This window comes from Mustela erminea, chromosome 11 (assembly GCF_009829155.1).
Source record: "Mustela erminea isolate mMusErm1 chromosome 11, mMusErm1.Pri, whole genome shotgun sequence".
Taxonomy (NCBI): Eukaryota; Metazoa; Chordata; class Mammalia; order Carnivora; family Mustelidae; genus Mustela; species Mustela erminea.
Window position 1 is genome coordinate 91,846,598 of NC_045624.1, and position 18,320 is coordinate 91,864,917.

The 18,320-nt window shown below is 46.6% G+C and overlaps 1 protein-coding gene across 2 annotated transcripts; it reads right to left on the reverse strand.

Annotated features, from left to right (window-relative positions):
* Window positions 1-4,811: 4,811 nt before the first annotated feature.
* Window positions 4,812-10,722, reverse strand: LOC116569126 (spermatogenesis-associated protein 31E1-like). 2 transcript variants are annotated; one of them, XM_032305145.1, is made up of 5 exons: window positions 10,444-10,722; window positions 9,647-9,704; window positions 9,047-9,107; window positions 6,100-8,795; window positions 4,812-5,991 (listed from the first exon to the last, which is right to left on the reverse strand). In XM_032305145.1, exons 1-5 carry the CDS (start codon window positions 10,639-10,641, stop codon window positions 4,844-4,846), a joined length of 4,161 nt encoding a protein of 1,386 aa, XP_032161036.1. In that variant the 5' UTR covers window positions 10,642-10,722; the 3' UTR covers window positions 4,812-4,843. The 2 variants fall into 2 exon arrangements, with proteins under 2 accessions (XP_032161036.1, XP_032161035.1); XM_032305144.1 differs by having other exon boundaries at window positions 4,812-8,795.
* Between the last annotated feature and the right edge of the window lie 7,598 nt (window positions 10,723-18,320).

Here is an 18,320-nt window from a genome sequence, read left to right on the forward strand (position 1 = left end):
CTCTCACTGTCAAATATAATATTTAAGAAACAAACAAACGAAAAACCAGACTGTGATCCAGAGAGGTTTCTATTCTCTGAAATTTTCATTATCTAAATGACAAGATGACTTTTTCTTCCTTTTTTTCTCTCTGAAATAGTGATATGTACCATTATCTGGTGGTGGTGGAAATAATTTCCTGTAGGTATATCATCTGTCTGACTTAGGAAAGGGATCCTTTCACACTGCTCAAGTCATGTAGCAGAGGAAGAATTGGATTAAAGTCAGATGTGGAAACTGAGGACCCATGTGGCTTGGGGACATTCTCCATGCCATGGAATCCCCATTTGTTAACTAGGTGGCTGGGATAAAGCAGAGACCAACACCATTGTGTGTGTGTGTGTGTGTGTGTGTGTGTGTGTGTGTGTGTGTGTGTTAGTAATGGTTCTTTGTCTCCCCTTTTATCTCCTCTTCTTCCTTTCTTTACCTACTTCTTCATCTGAAGTCTGCAGTAAGTGTCTGACAATGAGGGAGGGTTCTCGGGGGAGGTGGTGGTGGAGGGCAGTGTCTTCCCTGTGTGAACTGAGGGAAGATAGGACACACAGCAGGCTTTGGTCAAGTTCTGTTTCCTACTTATATTATGGGCACATTTTGTAAATGGTGACCCAGCTATGGCCAAGAGACCTTAAATGTGCCTGTCCTTCATCTGCTCTCTGCAAATCCTTCCAGCCAACAACCTGCAGTAGCCCTCCCAGTTTTAATAGCCTATGAATTGTGTACTTATTTTGGGGGCAAAAGTGTCTCAGCTTCCTACCTGAGACCTCCCACCTTTTCTTCTACTGAGAAAGGTTTAAGGCAATGGAATCACTTCCCAGAAAATGTTTGTGTCAGTTCCTCACTTGCCCTTATTCCAAGTGGGGTAAGAATGGCTACTGACACTAACAAGACACATGTCCTATTTATCGCTTCTATAAAAATAGTCTGTCCCAAAAATCTTTAAAAAAAAAAAAAAAGAATACTAATTCATCTGATCCACAGAACCAACTAACACACACATAAATTGCTGAGAGCAAAGAGCTGTGTCATCTCATTTCTTGTTATCAGGATGAGACGAGGCAGTGATGTTTTCCTTCAAAAGACGGTAGTGCTTCAAAAATTCCTGTCTATTTTGTTAGAATTTATTTTATACTTCTTACAAGAATTTAATTTTATTCTGACTAAAACCATGGTTTAGAAGTAGCTTACACTTAAAAAAGAAAGTATCTTTTTTATGATTGTGGGATATCATGGATGCAGGCATCTATAGGAAAATGATGAGTTGTCTTGGTTATTAAATACTACTGATTGGACATCATAGTCTATCCAGGGCCACTTTCCATAGTTCCTGTGATTCAGTAACATGAGAAAGTATCAAGGGAGCAAATTTCAAAATGTTAATAACATTAATAACTGTGAGTCCATAAAATATTTTACTGCCTATGCTTTTTCTTAATTAAAAAACGTATATATACCCACAGAACTGACACCAGCTCTTCCTCTCTTCTGAGAGAAAAGACTGTGGCATCATCACCTCAATGGGTGACCTGAGAGATTTAGGCATACACTTGAGATCTGTTATCTAGATCTTATCAAGTCAGGGCAACAGGACTCTTAAGACCAATGAGAAATATGCAGTCTCAAGTAAGTGCCCAGTTTGGAAAATATTAGGTAGATGGTGAGATCTTTGTTATTATAATGAAATACTGGTTAAATGTATACTTTTTAAATTTAACAGATGTTAAAATACCAATTTCCAAGTAATTTAATTGAGGTAATATATACTTCAAGCAGCAACTAAATGGAATATTTTCTAAGATTTCAAAATTATTTAAGCAGTGTGCCTTTTTAGCTGATATAAAGCAGAACCTGACTTCCCAAGTCATAGAAACTGAATGTGCCTTAAGATTTTGTAAAATATAAAACTTTCTGAATACTCCAGAAATTTAAGCTACCATAGCTGAACATTAGCTCTTGATTTTTTTTCATATTCTGGACGTATACATGGTATCATCTAAGGATACTATCATATTTTAAAAGGAACAAAAAGAAAAATATAATTTTATGTTGTTAACAGTAAATATAAACAAAGGCAATAGCAGAAATATTGCCAAACTGTCTCATTTCTAAAACAGCTTCATGTGTTTGACACTGTGAGTTCTTTGATTTAAAAATAAAGCAAGCCTCACAAACCTACCACAAGCTGCTCTGGGCCAAAGAGCATTCTGTCTGGACAGCTGAGTCAGTGGCCTCTCTGCTGGTTCACTCCATCCCACATTCCAATGGCTGTAGGCCTCCCTACAGCGTTTCCAACGTGAAGAAGTCACTTTGGGTGGAGGGACTTGTCCCTAACAAAATAAAGAACGTGACCCCTGAGGCCATTTCACTAAACTGTAGCTAAAACTGGACAAATAAGAGTTCTTCCCTCATTAGACGATGGCAAAGTTTTTTCAGTTTCTGATTCTTTAAACTGTGCATGGGAGCTCAAGCTAATGAAAATCTGTGAAGGAAAGCATTTTTCAGGTTTATGTGGGGGAATATAAGTCTTTTTCATAATTAAAAAATACACAGGCCTTTTCTCTGAGGAGCACAGCTGCACTGTCAGTTTGCTAAGTGGCTTCAGATCCATGCAGGGCCTGTCACTGGGTGGCTACTTGGGCTCCTAAGGATGGAGGTGAGGCCTCTGTTCAAGGTATCTCTTTGGTGTCTGCAGGGCACTGGGAGGCCTCTGTGTGAGCTCTGCAGAGTTGTGTGTGGGTATTCAGATCAGTTTCTGAGGTGTGTCTGAGAGAAGTCTATGTGGATCTCTGTCACAGATCTCTGTGAAGTCTCTTGGTATTGTCCACTGTGAGAGTTTCTTCATAAAGTATGTGTGGGAGGCCTTTGAAGATCATCACTGGACATGGTGTTCATGAGGGTTCTTGATGTTGGCCCCTGTCAAAGGTCTCTGTGTAGGATCTGTGTGGGCTTTGTGTGGGTCTCTGTGGGAGGTCTCAGTATGGGTCTCTGTATGAGTCTCTGTGGGAGGTCTTGGTGTGGGTCTCTGTCAGAGATCTCTGCACAAGGTCTCTTGGCATAGGGCTTTCCCTTTCTGGCCTCCTTGTACCATCTGGCAGGAGAAGGGCAAGGGGACTTGCTCCTTCCTATTTCTGGCTTTTCCACCAGCCTTCTGTCCATGGCACTTCTACCAACAGGAGCATGGGGTGCACGTCCGACACCTCAACTCCCAGAACTGATGCCACTGGGAGGACCTAGCAGCCAGGTTCAGGACTCTGATCTGGGCCACCCTCTCCTGAGCTTTCAAGGGCCTGGGGCGCTGTCTGTCCTTGTACCAGCTCGCCCGGGTCCTGATTACACTGTCACTGCTGGCCCACCATGAGGACTGAGAGGCAGGACCTGGCTCCTGGGAGAAGCTGTGGAAGAGCAGGACTGCACCCACTTTGTCCCCCACCTGAGATACATTCCCACATGGGGTATCCTGACAACATGAGGACAGGGCCATGCCTGCTTCCATCTAGATGGGGGATCCCTCCTGGTGTGGGACTTTCTAGCATGTGAGTGATGTGTAAGGGGCCCTGGAGGACAATGTTGGGCTGGGAGCAGGGCATGCGGCGGTGGGGGGGGGGCTCCTGGACTGCACCCTCATTCTGGACACGTCCCTTCCAGCCGGGGGTGGGACAAGCCCCATCTTGTCCTCCTGCCCTTCTGGGCTCCGGGGTAACCATGACCAGGAGCCAGGCCAGTCCCTTGGCCTCCGAGAACCCACCAGTCCCCTGGGAGCCATCCTTGGGCCACACGTGTATGTAAAGGTCACAGACCACAGGTCTGTCCCAGGGCCCTCAGTCCTACAAGCTTATCAAATTGTGCAGAGGTTAACTTCTCTGCCTAAAGGCCTTGCTGCCTCTGGGAACCTGGCCTTCCATGTGGGAGCTCAGGTGGCTTCTGTACAACCCCAACCCCAACCCCTCCACCACTCTACCCCTGGACTTGGCAGCTGGAGTGAGTGGAAATCCTGTGGGGATAGTCCCAGGGCCTCTAACTTCTCCCCTCTGGGCCTGTAGGTGGCAGTGGGACACCAAGGGTCCTCAGTCACACCAGGCATGGGGTACACTGTCACTTGGCCTCCTTCCTGGCCTCCCACCCTAAGCACAGGGTCCCCCGGCCCACAGCCACACCCCTTCCATCCCCCAGAAGGGGAAGGTGGTGCTGGTGAGCAGGCCCCTTCAGTGACCTGGGGCTGGGCAGGCTGGTGCCTGGGGGTCTCTGTGGCACCCCACACACCCTCAGTGCCAAGAGTGAGCTCGCCCCTTGCTGCTTCAAGTGTTAAGAGGGGCTGCATGGAGCTAAGATGGGATTCTCTGCCCACAGGAGATGGGGGTGGGGGCAGGATTTCTCACGTCTTCCCTCAGGGCCAGCCTGCATCTCCCAACTATGGGCCCCACTCTGACCTAGGACTCCATCTTCCTGGAGCCTGAGCAGGATTTCTGCCTCAGCAGACCCTCCCTACAGCCACACAAATTTCAGGTGGAGGAAAAGCAGGAGAGGATGGGCAGAGCAAGGTCCCACTCTGGGTCTTGTTCACCTTGTCATGGACATGGAAAGTGTGTGAGGAAGGGTTCGGGGGTGGACCCCAAGGTCACACTGACCCTCCAAGGCCCCATTCCTTCTGGAAGCCAAAGCAGGCCCTCAGGTAGAGAAAACCTTCATCCCCCAGCCACCTCCCCACCCACCGCCAAGCAGGGCACACAAAAAGTCCAGCACCACTCATGAGGAAAAAAAACCAAACATATTTTTGGGAAGCAATAAAAATTGTGGCACAGAGAAGTCATTAGCACACAGAGGATGTGCTAATCTGAGAAAAAATGGGCTTTCTTTGCATATACTTGATTTTTTCTTGAAGGAAATCTTTCTGACCAGGAAAGATGTGTGAAGCATTCTCTGCCTGATAGGTTGAGACATATTTTTGAAGACTGCATGTAGAATAAGGGTGAATTCGACCTGAGACACCTGCCACCATCAGCTGGTGCTGGCCGGGTCTCCCTGGGGGCCTCAGGTCCCTGGGGAGACTTTCCCATTTGCCATTCCTGTCTCTGGTCAGCTGGCTCTTTCTAGGGCAGCTATGACCCTTGGGGGTACCTTGCTGATTGGAGGCTATCCTTCCCATCACTCTCTTCTGGTCTGTGGAGGCAAAAGTCCTGTGGGGGCAAGAATGCCTATGTACTGGGGCCTGCAATTCCTTGTGCTGATATATCTCTGAGGCCCGAATTCCTTGGTGGAGTCCCAATTTTTCCACCAGGATTTGTCCCACAGCTGTCGCGACCATCTGAGTTTCGGCAGCCCTGTTGTCCATAACCAGTCTGCTTTGGACTGGCACCCAGCTCTGGGCAGGAGCCAATGCAGGCTTGCCTTTTTGAAGGGGGCCTTCCAGTTCTTTGCTTTTTTTATTGGGATTAAGGCACTGCAGAAAATTTTTCATCCTTTGTCTAAAGTGGCTTTCCGGAAAAACATGTCCCTTTTCTGGTGGCACGAGCCAGAGGTATTTGCTCCCAAGGCTCTCTCCTGATCCTCTGACCTGGGGAGGGTGGCCTATCTCGCTAGCTTGGGAAGCCCTGATTGCCAACGGTTCTGCACACCTGTCTTCATTCTCTTCTGGTTTGGGTCTCTTCTGGTCCTTCCCCTCATCAGTGGTCTCACTGTTGCTCTGGCTGTCACTTGGTTCCTCAACCTTTGGTCCACAGGGCTCTTGCTGCCCCTCACTGCTCGATCCACTTGAGCTAAGGTTATGTGACACTGGGGAAGCTGGTGTCTCTCCACTGGTACATTCCATTTGGGAACAGGAGGGTGACTCTTGAGTGGTCAAGCTGTCTGCAGCAAGGACAGCATTAGTGTGAGAGTCTGGCAGGAGCACATTGGTGCCCTTGTCTTCAACAAGCACACAAGTGGCAAAGTCTGGAAGGAGGATGTCACTGGGAGAATCTTGAGGAAGTACACCAGTGGTATGGCCTTCAGGCTGGTTCTCTGACTCTATCTTCTCTTGGAGCTCAATCTTACTAACCTTTGTTTTAAGGCTTACCTCCTCTGGATCTTGAGCAACCAACACTGTAGTTGGTGAGGGGCTTTTCCTAGCATCTGGATATCCTGATCTCCTCAGATCCACATAAATGGCTGGTTTGTTGGCCAGCCCACTGGGACTTAAGACAACTTTCCAAGCAGGGGCCTTCTTGGCCTCCATCACCTCTGTGGCCCCTTCAGACCTTGGAGTTTGGGACCTGAGCTTCATCTTCAGTGTTGCTACCATGTCTGGTGAGGTCTGACCCCCACTCTCCTCTCTTAGTTCATTCCTGGCCATTGCTAAACTTGGACTTGGTTCCAGATTGTCTTCCCTGGCCCCCATAACAGTCTTGCTGTGCAGGGTTCTGTTTGGGAGGCTGAGAATGGAGGCTTGAGAAAGTGATCTGCCCTCCTGTTTTGATAAAGATGTCTCTGAGGACTGATGGCCATCACCAGGTGAAGTCCCTCCCAGGGCCTGCTGGATTTGCTCACATATGGGTGAGGGAACAGGCAGGGGACTCCTTGAAGTGGGATCAGACTTTTCAGTTATATCCTTCTCTCCTGGATGGGGCTGAGGTGGTTTCCCCAAGAACTTATAAAATTTGGCTTTTGAGGGGGCCCCAGGTACAAAGGTGGATGAGCATGGAAAGGATGACTGGGGAAAGGGTAAGTGTTGGGCTTCATGTAGTTTGAGATCTATGGGCTCAACAGTTTGGAGAGGTAGGTCCCACTTACGCCTCACTCGAAAACTTATGATGTGTGTTTCCAGCTTCTGCTGAGTGTTAGGACAAAGGAAGGACAGCTCATGAGAGGTGTTTATGCAGGGCTTCCAATCCTTCAAGGGTGCTAGATTTCTGATAGCCATGTGGGGTTGGGACTTGGGAAAAGCCTGGCTGGCCATAAACCAGGATCGACGCACAGTCACAGGGATCAGACCTTTACTGATCTGTCCCAACTTCCTGTGCAAATGAACCTTTAGAGTGTTTTCTAGATGTTTCTTATCTGGGCCCTTGGCTAAGTATTTTCCTGGATCAGCCTCCAAGGTCCTCATCAAGGGTTTTCCAAACTCCTTCTCAGAGTTGGTTCCCAGAACCTTCAATGGGAAACTAGCTGAGATCCTGGAGAGACCTGTTGGCATTCTCTTCAGACATTGCCATAGACCTTTACCAAAGTTCTTCTCTAGTTGGAATCTTGCTTGATACTTCCTGTGGTATCTGGACCTGGTCCTCAGTGTAACTCGGCTGCTTTTGCCTTTAAACACAAAGGGCCTTGAGAGCCGCTGCTCTCTCTGTGCCTGACTCACCCCCAGGGATTCATCCTGAGGCCACCTCAGTTCCAGAGACAGCTGAACCTTGTGGGGCAAGCTGTTTTGCTGTTTATCCCTGATGAGCTTCCTCTGAAGCTGTGGCTTCTGGATATTAAAGATGACAAAGTCCCCTTGAAAGGTGGAACCTGATCTGTCAGCCTCGGAGGCCTGGTGGTCCTCCAGAAGCTTGGGAGGGACTTGGCTAAAGAATTTTGGAGATCTTTTCTCCATAGTCGGTGAAGTCTTCCCTATTCCTTGTTGCTTTGGCAACAAGGGCCACTCCAGATGTTGCATTTTAGTTGGGATGAAGGATTGTGTCTTTTTCTGGGATGTAGCACAAGATACCCCACTGGTCCTCCTCTGGGATGGGAGAGAATATGGTCTTATTGGGACAGAGGGTGCAAGGGGGACCTGGGGCTGGGGCAAGGTTAGCGTTGAGGGTTGGGGTTGGATCCTACGGTGGAGCAATGGTGGGGCATGGGAAAACTGTGAAGATATTTGATCCTGTTTTAAAGCTGGCAAGCAATTAGAGGTCCCATTGAATAAAACAGAGGGAGACTGTAGTGGAGAAGAGTGAGTAGAGAACAAGGCAGTGGCCACCAGTGACTCACTGTGTAGAGAGGGGAGACCCCAGAAGAGCTGGTTGTGTTTCCATTGCAAGTGGTCTTCCAAGACCTTGGGAGATGAGAATGACTGAGATTGGGCCAGTGGCTCTGCTTTGTTTTTCATGTTCCAGAATGTTGGCAGGGTGGTGGTGTTTTTCTCAGCACCCAGCAGCTTCCACAGAGTCCCCCAGAAGCTCACGTGGTTGTCTGGGCACCACTGTTTGAAAACTGACCCAACCTTCTTTTTCTCCTTCCAACTCTTCAGTTCTACCCTTTTGCTGATTAGTAGTTCAAGGAGCTTCTGGACATCCGGATTGACAAACGAAGTGTTATGAGTCTCTATCTGCCTGTTGGTAAGGCCACCCCAGAAGGAGGCATCTGATGGGTGGCAGGACACGTGTTCTTGCTGGCACTTGTGCTGTAATGTGCCAGGCAAGAACAAGGACTTGGTACTTTCCCACCACCAGGAAAAGGATAAAATGGGGTAGCTGGCATGGCCAAGGCCTGAGATGGCTGGAATGAGAGAGGCCCAGTAGGAATTACCTGGAAGAAAGTTCTTTCTCACTGTGTCTGGTAGGATTTTTTTTAAGGTAGTTTGCTCTTCTTGAGGTCTCACTGGCAGGGTGGAGGCCAGAGGCCGAGGGGGCCCTGTCATCGGAGCACGAGCAGGTGATGAGTCCATGGCAGGAGCAGAGTCTTCCACAGGCTCCCTGCATGGCTGATGGGCTCCAGCTGGTGCCCCTTGGCGCACCTGCCCAGGGGCTGCTTGCCGTAAGGACTGGTGAAAACCTGCCTGGTCAGAGAGCCTTTCCAGGTGGCTGTGGGAGACAGGAGGTGTGAGCTGTCCCTGCAGCAGCCTGGGGCTGGGAGGGGACCCCAGGGCCCTCCATGCCCCACACCCACATCACAATGCTTCCGCTGTTCCTCAGCCTGGGGCTTTGGTCACAATCTGTCCCATGGCTCCTCCCAGCCTCCCCAAACAGCCCCAGAGGCCGTTCCCTGCAGCCCTGGGGGTCAGACCATAGACTCAGGGAGGCCCACCCTGGGGAGAAGGGGGCAGATTCTTTACCTTTGCAGAAGGGAGACTAAACTGTGGACCTCTTCCAGATCGTGCAGGCAATTTCTGCAAGCTGGAAACAGGAGACTGGGTTACAGGGGAAGGTGGGGGCCCAGGTGTCTTACAGGAGACTGGATACCATGTCCCTTTAGGGGAGACATTTGGGGGGTTGGACTTGGAAGTCCCAAACAGCACTGTCCAAGGCCACGTGCCCACACAGTGATTACAGGGTTCATTTTGGGGATTGCTTTGTCTTTTTCAAAGTGTTTTCTCACTCATGACCTTGCTGGGGGAGGAAGGACTGCATGGCTTCACAGAGGAATCTGAGCTGAGTTGAACAGTTTGTCCACAGTGGGAGCAGGAGGTCCCGCCCCCAGTCCAGGCCCTGGGGCCCCTGCTGGGCAACACCCATTTCCAGCCCCTCAGGGCTTTGTTCTGGGGCAAAATCTGGGAAGCCTCTGGGTTGTGCTCTCCCTCCCAGGAGCCCCCAACCCACCACCCAGGGCTCTGTTTCCTGGGGCTCTGGCCCTGGTGTCCTGGAGACGGTGGGGCTGGGTCTCAGATCTAGGGAACAGTGTAACTGGGGCATGCAGGGGAGTGGCGGATGCTCACCTTTCAGAGTCTGGCTTTTCTGGCTTCTGTTGCTCCTTCTCCATGGCTCTGCTCGGTACTGAGATAAGAGAATACGGGGAGGCTGGGACCCACGACCCAGCAGCAGGTGCTCATTGCTCATGAGTAGTGTGACTTCCTACATTTAACTAAGGGGGGTGGACTGTGATTTTCTTTAGTTTTACTCATTTCCTTTTCAAAATGGATACAAATATTTCCAGTTTTCCTTCTTTGAAGAATGTACAGAAGGATATTCTATGTAAGAAGTTTGCCACTGTTCCTCTGCTCAAGAAACACACACAATACCAGACCTGGTGGCGCAGCTGGACTTTTTCACATAGGACCCCACTTTCCAAGGCCAGAGCCCCGCTCTAGCTGCTGCTTGGGACCTCTTGGGCTCAGTACTGCCCTCAATCAGCCTTGAAGGGGGAACATTCACCTGAAATACCTGTCCTGGGACGGTGGCTGGTTACCCGGTGCTCAGGGGCCTGACCTCTGCTAGAGAGGCAGCTTTTAGCCTCTGGTCCTCGGCCACAAGTCACTGTGTTTGGGACGCTGTCCTGGACCCCTCCACCACACCTGGACTCTGGCCTGAGATCTTCGGGGAGAAATCCTCATGTCCCTCTAACCCCTGCCGAGTCTGGCTTGTCCTGGATGGATGGTGGTCTACTCTCTCCTGAGAATACCCGTTCTATTCTTTCCCATTTCAGGAGTCTCTCCAGTGACTCAGAAAAGTGGAAGGAATAATAGAAAAGAAGATAGAATCACACTCTGCTGGGTCTGGGCTGAGGGTTCCTTACCTTCCTGCTCTTCTTTTGTTTGTTGCCTTGTGGTGAGGATGGATCAGGCTGGAAGTAGGAAAGAAAGAAGGCAAAGAGCCCCAGCCCACATACCAAGGCAAAGATGGCATTAACTGCCCAGATAGTGGGGCTGGAGCTCAGCCAATTATCAATAAAGAATTCCTGAGGGAAAAGATAATTCCCCATCTCTTTCCTCATCAGACATTAGTGTCTGCTCGCACTGTTGCCCTCGGGCAACTGAGCCCTGAGAGTGACCAATCACACTGCTGCCCTCAGGCAACTGAGCCTGGGTGTGGAGGTGCAGACACAAGCCCCACGCCCACATCACAGAGCTATTGTCTGGTCACAAAGGGCTCCTGAGGGAGGGGGAGGGGACAGAAGAGAAGCAGCCCCTCCCCCACCCTGCGGCTCCATCCCCCCACCCTCCCAGGCCTCCAAGTTTCTCCCTTCAGCAGACATCAATCTCTTCTCTGTATCTATGAATCTGAGGCATTTTGTTTGTCTGTTTTGTTGTTGTGTTTTTTTTTCAATTCTACATACAAGTGATACCATATGGTATTCGTCTTTCTCTTATTTTATTCAACACAGTATTCTCAAGGTTCTCCATGTTACCACGACCATCACCATTTCATTATTTTTTTATGCTGAATAGTATTGATGTGTGTAATGTCTTTATCCATTCACCCCAGTATACATGATTTATTTAAGACTGATGTTTTCTTATTGACTTTCTGTGTGGATGACTTTTCCATTGTTGTAAACTGTTGAAGTTCTATACTGTGGGGAACCACATGTTTAATGGTTTTGATGTCACGACCTTTTTAAAATATAAATCTGTTAACTAATTATTGTAGTTTTAGTTAAATATACTATTTTTGTCTTCACTCTAGCTTTATAAGTGATTTACCCACTACCTCTGCTATACATACACTATATTGCATTTGCCTTTAAGATTATTTTTATGTATTTTCTTGTTAATTATGTCATTTCTTTTTAGTTTAAATAAGTCCCTTCAACATCTCTTATAAGGCCAGTTTAGTGGTAATAAAATCCTTTACTTTATTTAGATAATTCTTTATCTCCCTATTAACTCCGAATGACAACCTTGCTGGGTAGAGCATTCTTGGTTGCATGTTTTTCTTTTTGCACCCTGGAAAAAAAGGCAGGTTGCAGTCAGCCAGCATTTTTTTTCTTGTTTTTAAAAACTTATTTTGTGAGGGCCTGTATGAGGGCCTGGTTAGCCAGAGGAACTTACTTGCAAACCCCAGATATAGGGGTGGGCCAGGCTGGATGGAGACATCCAATCAGTGGGGCTTGCATATATTTACTGTGGTGAATTGAAATTCAATTGGTCACCCGTATTGCCCACTGAGCATGACTGTGCAGTTTTCCCTGTGTGTTGCAATCTCATTGGCTGCCTGTGTGTGGACCGGGCTCAACCACCTCTATAAAGGTTAGTCTGTGAGGCTGGGTTTGGGGGGAGTTGTAGTAGTCATTGGGGTAGTCGTTGGGGTAGTCGTTGGCCTCGTCAGTGTCGTCATCCAGGGAGCGTCGTCGTCCGGGGAGTGGCCTTGTCTGGGGAGCGGCCTTGTCGGGGTCACCATTGTCACCTCTTTGTAAGAGATGGCCCCTACCGGTCAGTTTGGTTTCCGATGTTTGCCATGAAATAAAGCTTTGCTTGACTTTTGCTTTGCATCAGTCTTGTTCCTTTGATCACAGACCCTAACAGTTTGTTTGGAAGAGGGACGAAAGTGAGAGAAACTGAAGCAGACTGAGCAGGGAGCCCAAGGTGGGGCTTGATCATGAGCCTGAGCAGAAACCTGAGATCATGACCTGAGCAGAAACCAAAAGTTAGACACTTAACCCATTGTGCTACTGAGGTGCCTCCCTCAGCACTCTGAATATGTCACACTGCTCTCTTCTGGCCTGTGAAATGTGTGCTGAGTAATCTGCTGGTAGCCTACTGGGTACACTTCCCTACACATAATAAATGGCTGTTCTGCTGCTGCTTTTTATAATTATTTTTTGACACTCAAATTATAATGTGACTTGGTGTTGGGGTCTTTGAGGTGTTTTTTACTTGTTTGTTTGTTCTTCTGATTTGAATATCCAAGTGTGGTATTTTCTTCCCCAGATTAGGAAAGTTTTCACCCATGATTTTTTCAAATAAGTTTTCTGCAACTTTCTGTTTCTCCTCTCCCTTTAGGACCTCTTTAATTTGAGTGTTATCCTGCTTGATGTCACATTAAGTTTCTTAACTTATCTTTAACATTTTGAATTCATTTTTCTTTTTGTTGTTCTGTTGGGCAGCTTTGTGTTCCACCTCAGAGACTCTATCTGAGGTTAGACTGTTTCATCCAGTCTCATGCTGAACACCTTTAGTGTAGTTTTCGGTTTAATTATTGTATTCTTCATCTGTCACTTCTGGTTGATTCTTTCGCACACTTCCTGTTGCTGGTGAAGTTCTCCCTGTGCTCCTTCATTCTTCCTCTGAGTTCCATGGGCATCTTTATGACTATCAAATTGAGTTCATTACATGTAGAGTACTTATCTCCATATCATTAACGTTTTTCTGAAGTTTTGTCTTATTCTCTTATTTGGAACGTATTTCTATTTCCTCATTTTGCTTGACTTCCTGTGTTTCTATATATTTGGCAAAACAACTACTTCTTCCAGTGATGAAAAGTTGCCATGTGTGGGAGATGAACTTTCTTGCTTACCCTTGTCCTGGTTCTTAGTTGTCTCCTAACCTTTGTGATTGTCTAAACAGTATGATTTATTTCTGATCTGTCCCTAAGACCTGTCAGTGTTCCAAGGAGATGAATCTAATCTAACACTTCATCTTAGGCTGATTGGAAGTCAGACTCTCAGGCAGAAGCTTTTAAAGTGTGCAAATATATAAAGTCTTGTGGAGTGACAATTGCAATCCCAGTTGGACTCCAGATTTGGAGATCTGGAGGTGTCTCTGGTGACAGTTTCAAAAATCAGGGCTCCAGATAAGTGTATAAGCTCCTTTCTGGGATGTTTGGTAGAGCTGTATTTAGGCAAAGGGTTGAGCAAGGATGGTTTCTCTCTGCTTACATTCCCTGGGGGCACCTCTGTGGCCTCTAGATGTCTGGGAGACATGAAGCTTGTCCCTCAGGTTGAAGCTCCTGGGTAAGTAAAAAGGCTTTTTTCATAGGAAGACAGGAGTTGTGTTTTGGCCTGCTGTCTATTCAGTGTCCTGGGGGTACTGGTCTGCCAAGAAGTGTCTTTGCATTTGTTATAGTTCCCTGGAGCTCAGGAATGCCAGCCCCCTTGACCACCACAGCTAAACAAATAAGGGGCATCCTCTGTGCAGTTTTCACACGCCTACTGGCTTTAGCAGGGAAGCTGGTACAAGCAGGGGGCAAGGCACGCCCTCTGGCTTCAGAATGAGAACAGGAAAATGCCTTGACTGCATGCACTCATCAATTTCAGCTGTGCTGCGAGAGAGTGTCCTATCCCAGGCCCGAGGTTGGGGGCAGGGGAATGCCATGACTGTTCACACTAGTCTGCCCTTGCAGGAGTGAAGAATTGCTGCTACCACCCACTCTCTCTAGCCTCAGCATGGTGGTGGGACCATGCTGTGACTACGAGCCCTCACCCTTCTTGCGAGGCAACAGGAAGGTGCTGTGCCACAGTGTGCATACCTCGGCTAGCAGGGTAGGTAGAGAACACACAAATGGTGTCTTCCAGAGCCTTTGTCTCCAGAGAGACCTCTGACTCTCCCCTGCCCCTTAGGCAGATGTCCTCAGATGAACAAATGAATTTTCTTGCCATACAGTCTAGGCACTTTAAAAGGGGGAGGTGAACTGTAAGGGCCTGTTTGGCCAGGGGGAGCCATTTTGTTGCAGTGAACTTAGCTTGACCCTATGCTGTGAACTTAGATTGACCCTGCCCCTCCCAGAGGAACTTATTTGCCAAGCCTAGATACAAGGGCAGGTCAGGCCAGATGAAGACATCCAATCAGTGGGGCGTTCATATATCCACTGAGGTGAGCTTAAATCCCACTGGCCACCTGTGTGTGGGCGGGGCTCAACCACCCCTATAAAGATTAGTCTGTGAGGCTGAGGCTGGGGAGGAGTAGAAGAGCTGTCGGAAAAGTAGAAGATCCGTCAGAGGAGTAGAAGAGTCGTTGGAAGAGTAGAAGAGTCGTTGGAGGAGTAGAAGAGCCGTCAGAGCTCTTGTAAGAGCTGTAAGAGCCATAAGAGTCGTCAGAGCCATCAGAGCTCTTGTAAGAGCTGTAAGAGCCATCAGAGCTGTCAAGCCGTCAGAGCTCTTGTCAGAGCTGTCAGAGCCATCAGAGCCATGAGAGCCATGAGAGCTGCCAGCGGCCCTGCCGCCCCGAGCCACGGCCTCAGGGAGCGGCTTTGCAGAAGCAGCCCCTGTCCAGGGAGTGGCCCTGTCTGGGGAGCAGCTTCGTCCAGAGTGGCCACATTGGGAGCGGCCTTGCCGGGGTCATCGTCATCACCTTTCCGTAAGAGACACTCTTGACTGGTCAGTTTGATTCTTGATGCTTGGCGTGAAATAAAGCTTTGCTTGACCTTCGCTTTGTATCATTCTCATTCCTTTGATCACAGACCCCAACATAACCATAAGAGACTATGGACTCTGAAAAATAAACTGAGGGTCTTGAAGTTGCGGGGGTTGGGAGGTTGGGGGAACAAGGTGGTGGGTATTAGGGAGGGCACATATTGCATGGAAAACTGGGTGTGGTGCAAAAACAATGAATACTGTTACATTGAAAAGAAATTAAAAAAATAATTTTTCCACATTAAAAAAAAAAAAAAACAAACTGGTGCTTTTGAGCAGGATCCCAGGATGAGTGAGACCAAACATGAGCTCTTTAGAAGGAGAACCTCAGTTTCCTATAGTACTTTGGATCCTTCATCTCCCTTGGTTTTCTAAGCTAGGCATCTCTGGGGAACTCATCTCTCTGGTGCAGATCCCAAGGGTTGGACTGCCTGATATGAGGCACCAACTCCTCACTTTTCCAGAGGAAGCACCAGACTGGTAAGACCCCTCTCTATTGTGTGCTGGGCTCTGGGGCTTGAGTTTTTTGTGAAGACCACATCTCTGCCTCTCTTACCTGTCTCAATGACATCAATCCATTGATTGTCATCCAGATTTCATATCTTTTTCACAGGGGAATGATCCGTATGTAGCTGTAGATTTGATGTGTTTATGTTTATGTTTATGTTTATGGGAGATCAGGATCTTCCTTTGTCGCCATCTTGAATCCCTTTCCAGAATACATTTTGATAGTGTTTTATCAGATAAGATAGTCCCTTTCCATACTACTTTCTCAGCATCTAACAGGTGTATTATGTAATGGATTTTTCCTTAAGTAATTGCTCAAATCTATGAAATGGTATTAGTTTTACTCTTCCTGACCTGTTCTGACCTTTAAACTCTCTGAGTCCTAAACCCATGCTGCATTTCTTTCTAAGATCCTCGGAGGTGTACCCATTTTAAAAACCTTTATTTATTCTATTATTATTATTATTACCGTTGACATTTACTTTTATGTCTCAGCACAGGCACTGATTGATGGGGGTGTTGTATGAACGTCCTCCCTGCTTGTTAACTACACTTTATAAGAATAATGTAAATCTTCTCTTTTTGATAATTTACTGTATTCTCTCCTGAGGACAAAGTCGGGAGTGAGTCTAATGCTGTAAGGCCAAAAAGCATGATTAATAGTATGGATAGTAAACAAGCCAAGTCATGGGCCTTGTGTGCATAATGGGTTCAGTAGGTGAGGGACAAGTGACATGAAGGGAGAGAACTGAAGTGACAGGAAGAAATAATCTATTTTATCTTCTCTAATGGCACCAGCCTGGATCAAAAAATTTTAAAGCACACAGAACCAGTGATTCAGAACTCATATTGTAATTATACATCCATTATTTTCATGTGAACTCTTGGATCATGATTTATCAGAGATTTTTTTGAGACATTTTTATGGATAAATGTTTTTGACAGATATCAGTCTAATAAATGACTTCAGAGACATAGAGAGCTGGAAAGAGCATTGTTGGAAATTAGCTACTTTTTGTGAACCCAGCAGAGAACTGATGTCACAGGAAGAAGAAGCAACATGAAAACTAGAGAGTGACAGGCACTCACTGGGAGAAGTAAGAACACAGCATTATACAGGGCAGACACAGACTGAAGAAGTTATAAGCTCAAAGATGAAACCAGGAAATTTTAACAAATTGAGCAAAGACACAAACAAGCACATGTTGGATCAAAATTCAAAGAATAAAATAAATTTCCATGAGTCCATATGAAAAAATAAATAACAGAAAAATTATTCATGATATAGATACAGATATTCCTGCCACCAAGAGATAGAGTTTAATTCCCTTCCCCTTGAGTGTGCACTGAATTTAGTTATTGGCTTCTAGCTGATAGAGATTTGAGGGGAAAAAGTGTAACTTTTCAGCAGAGAAATCTGGTAGGTGCCATCTAATCCCCATGATTAAGCTAACATCCCCAGTGATTAGTCAAGCTTCTGTCATGTATGTCCTGATATGATGCATAAAAAGGGGACTCACATTTGTGCTGTATTTCCCCCAAACATAACCCCAGCCTAACTAATAGAAAATATCAGAAAAATCCAAAATGAGAGAACTTCAAATGTGAAAAGGAAGAAAGGGCTGTGGGAGTATCACAGGTTGAGGATGACTAAGTAGATACATAACTAAATTCAATGTGTTATCCTTATTTGGATTCTGGGAGAGACAAAGGACACTAGTGGAAGGCACTGGTGAAATAAGAATAAAATCTGTAGTTAACAAATAACAAATAAAATCTGTAGTTAATAAATCTGATGTTCACTGCACAGTATTACAGACATAACATGGTTGTATAACATGTCGACAGCAAGGGAAGCAACTTCCATAAGTCATCACTATTAGCCTTAAAATAAGAAAAATCAGGGCAAACTGGAAATCAGTAGCTTTTCTTGGGCTCCTCAGAGAACCAAGGCTTCAAGACTAGTTGCCACCCTGAAATTTAGAGAGGCAGACATATCCAGAGAGACAGGAGCTGAGCCTGTGACTGCCTCCTGAGGACTGTAGCAAGCACACTGAAGCCACAGACATGTGGGGAGACTTACATGATACTTTTCACAAATGGCTGGAGGCTGGGTGTGATTCATTGGGAAAATCCTGGGGGCCACCATTTTGGGGCCTTCTCCATCAGGACCCCCATAGGTTCTCATGGTGAGCATGGAGAAAGGTGCCCTCGTGGCTTTGGAGGGGGGTGAATGAGAGGAGGAAGTAGTTGGGGCATAGGAATTATTTGGAAATATGTCCAGATCTTTCTATAGAACAGAAGTGTGCTCTCCAGGAGAAAGAACCTGGCCTGAATGCAATTCTGAAATCTTATACCATTGTACCATGTAAAAATTAGAGACAAAAAGCATATAGAATTAAAATTATGCTTAGTAATTAAGTTTCAGTATTTTCTCTTCTTTATAAGTGACCTGGGTATCTAAAGAAAACTATTAACTCAGGTTAGCATAAGTTTAAGGTTTTAAGTTACGTAAAGAGCTTGGAAACTATTTTTTATACTACAAATCGTTAAGTACTGTTTAAATAAGGTTGGTCAGAAGAAGGTTCAATTTGGTTAAGGAAAAATTCACATTTTTGATAGTCTGAAACAGCTGTAGCCACAGGCGGGTTTATTTAATCAGGAAACCTTTGTAAGTTTGGGAAGAATATACCCAAATGGAATAGAAATGTATGATGCTCGGAATACCACTGTTTCAACCAACAATATCAAACTAGTCCTGATTGCTAAAGACCTACCCAAATTATGGAAACTTGAATTTTGAAAATCCTTGAGTC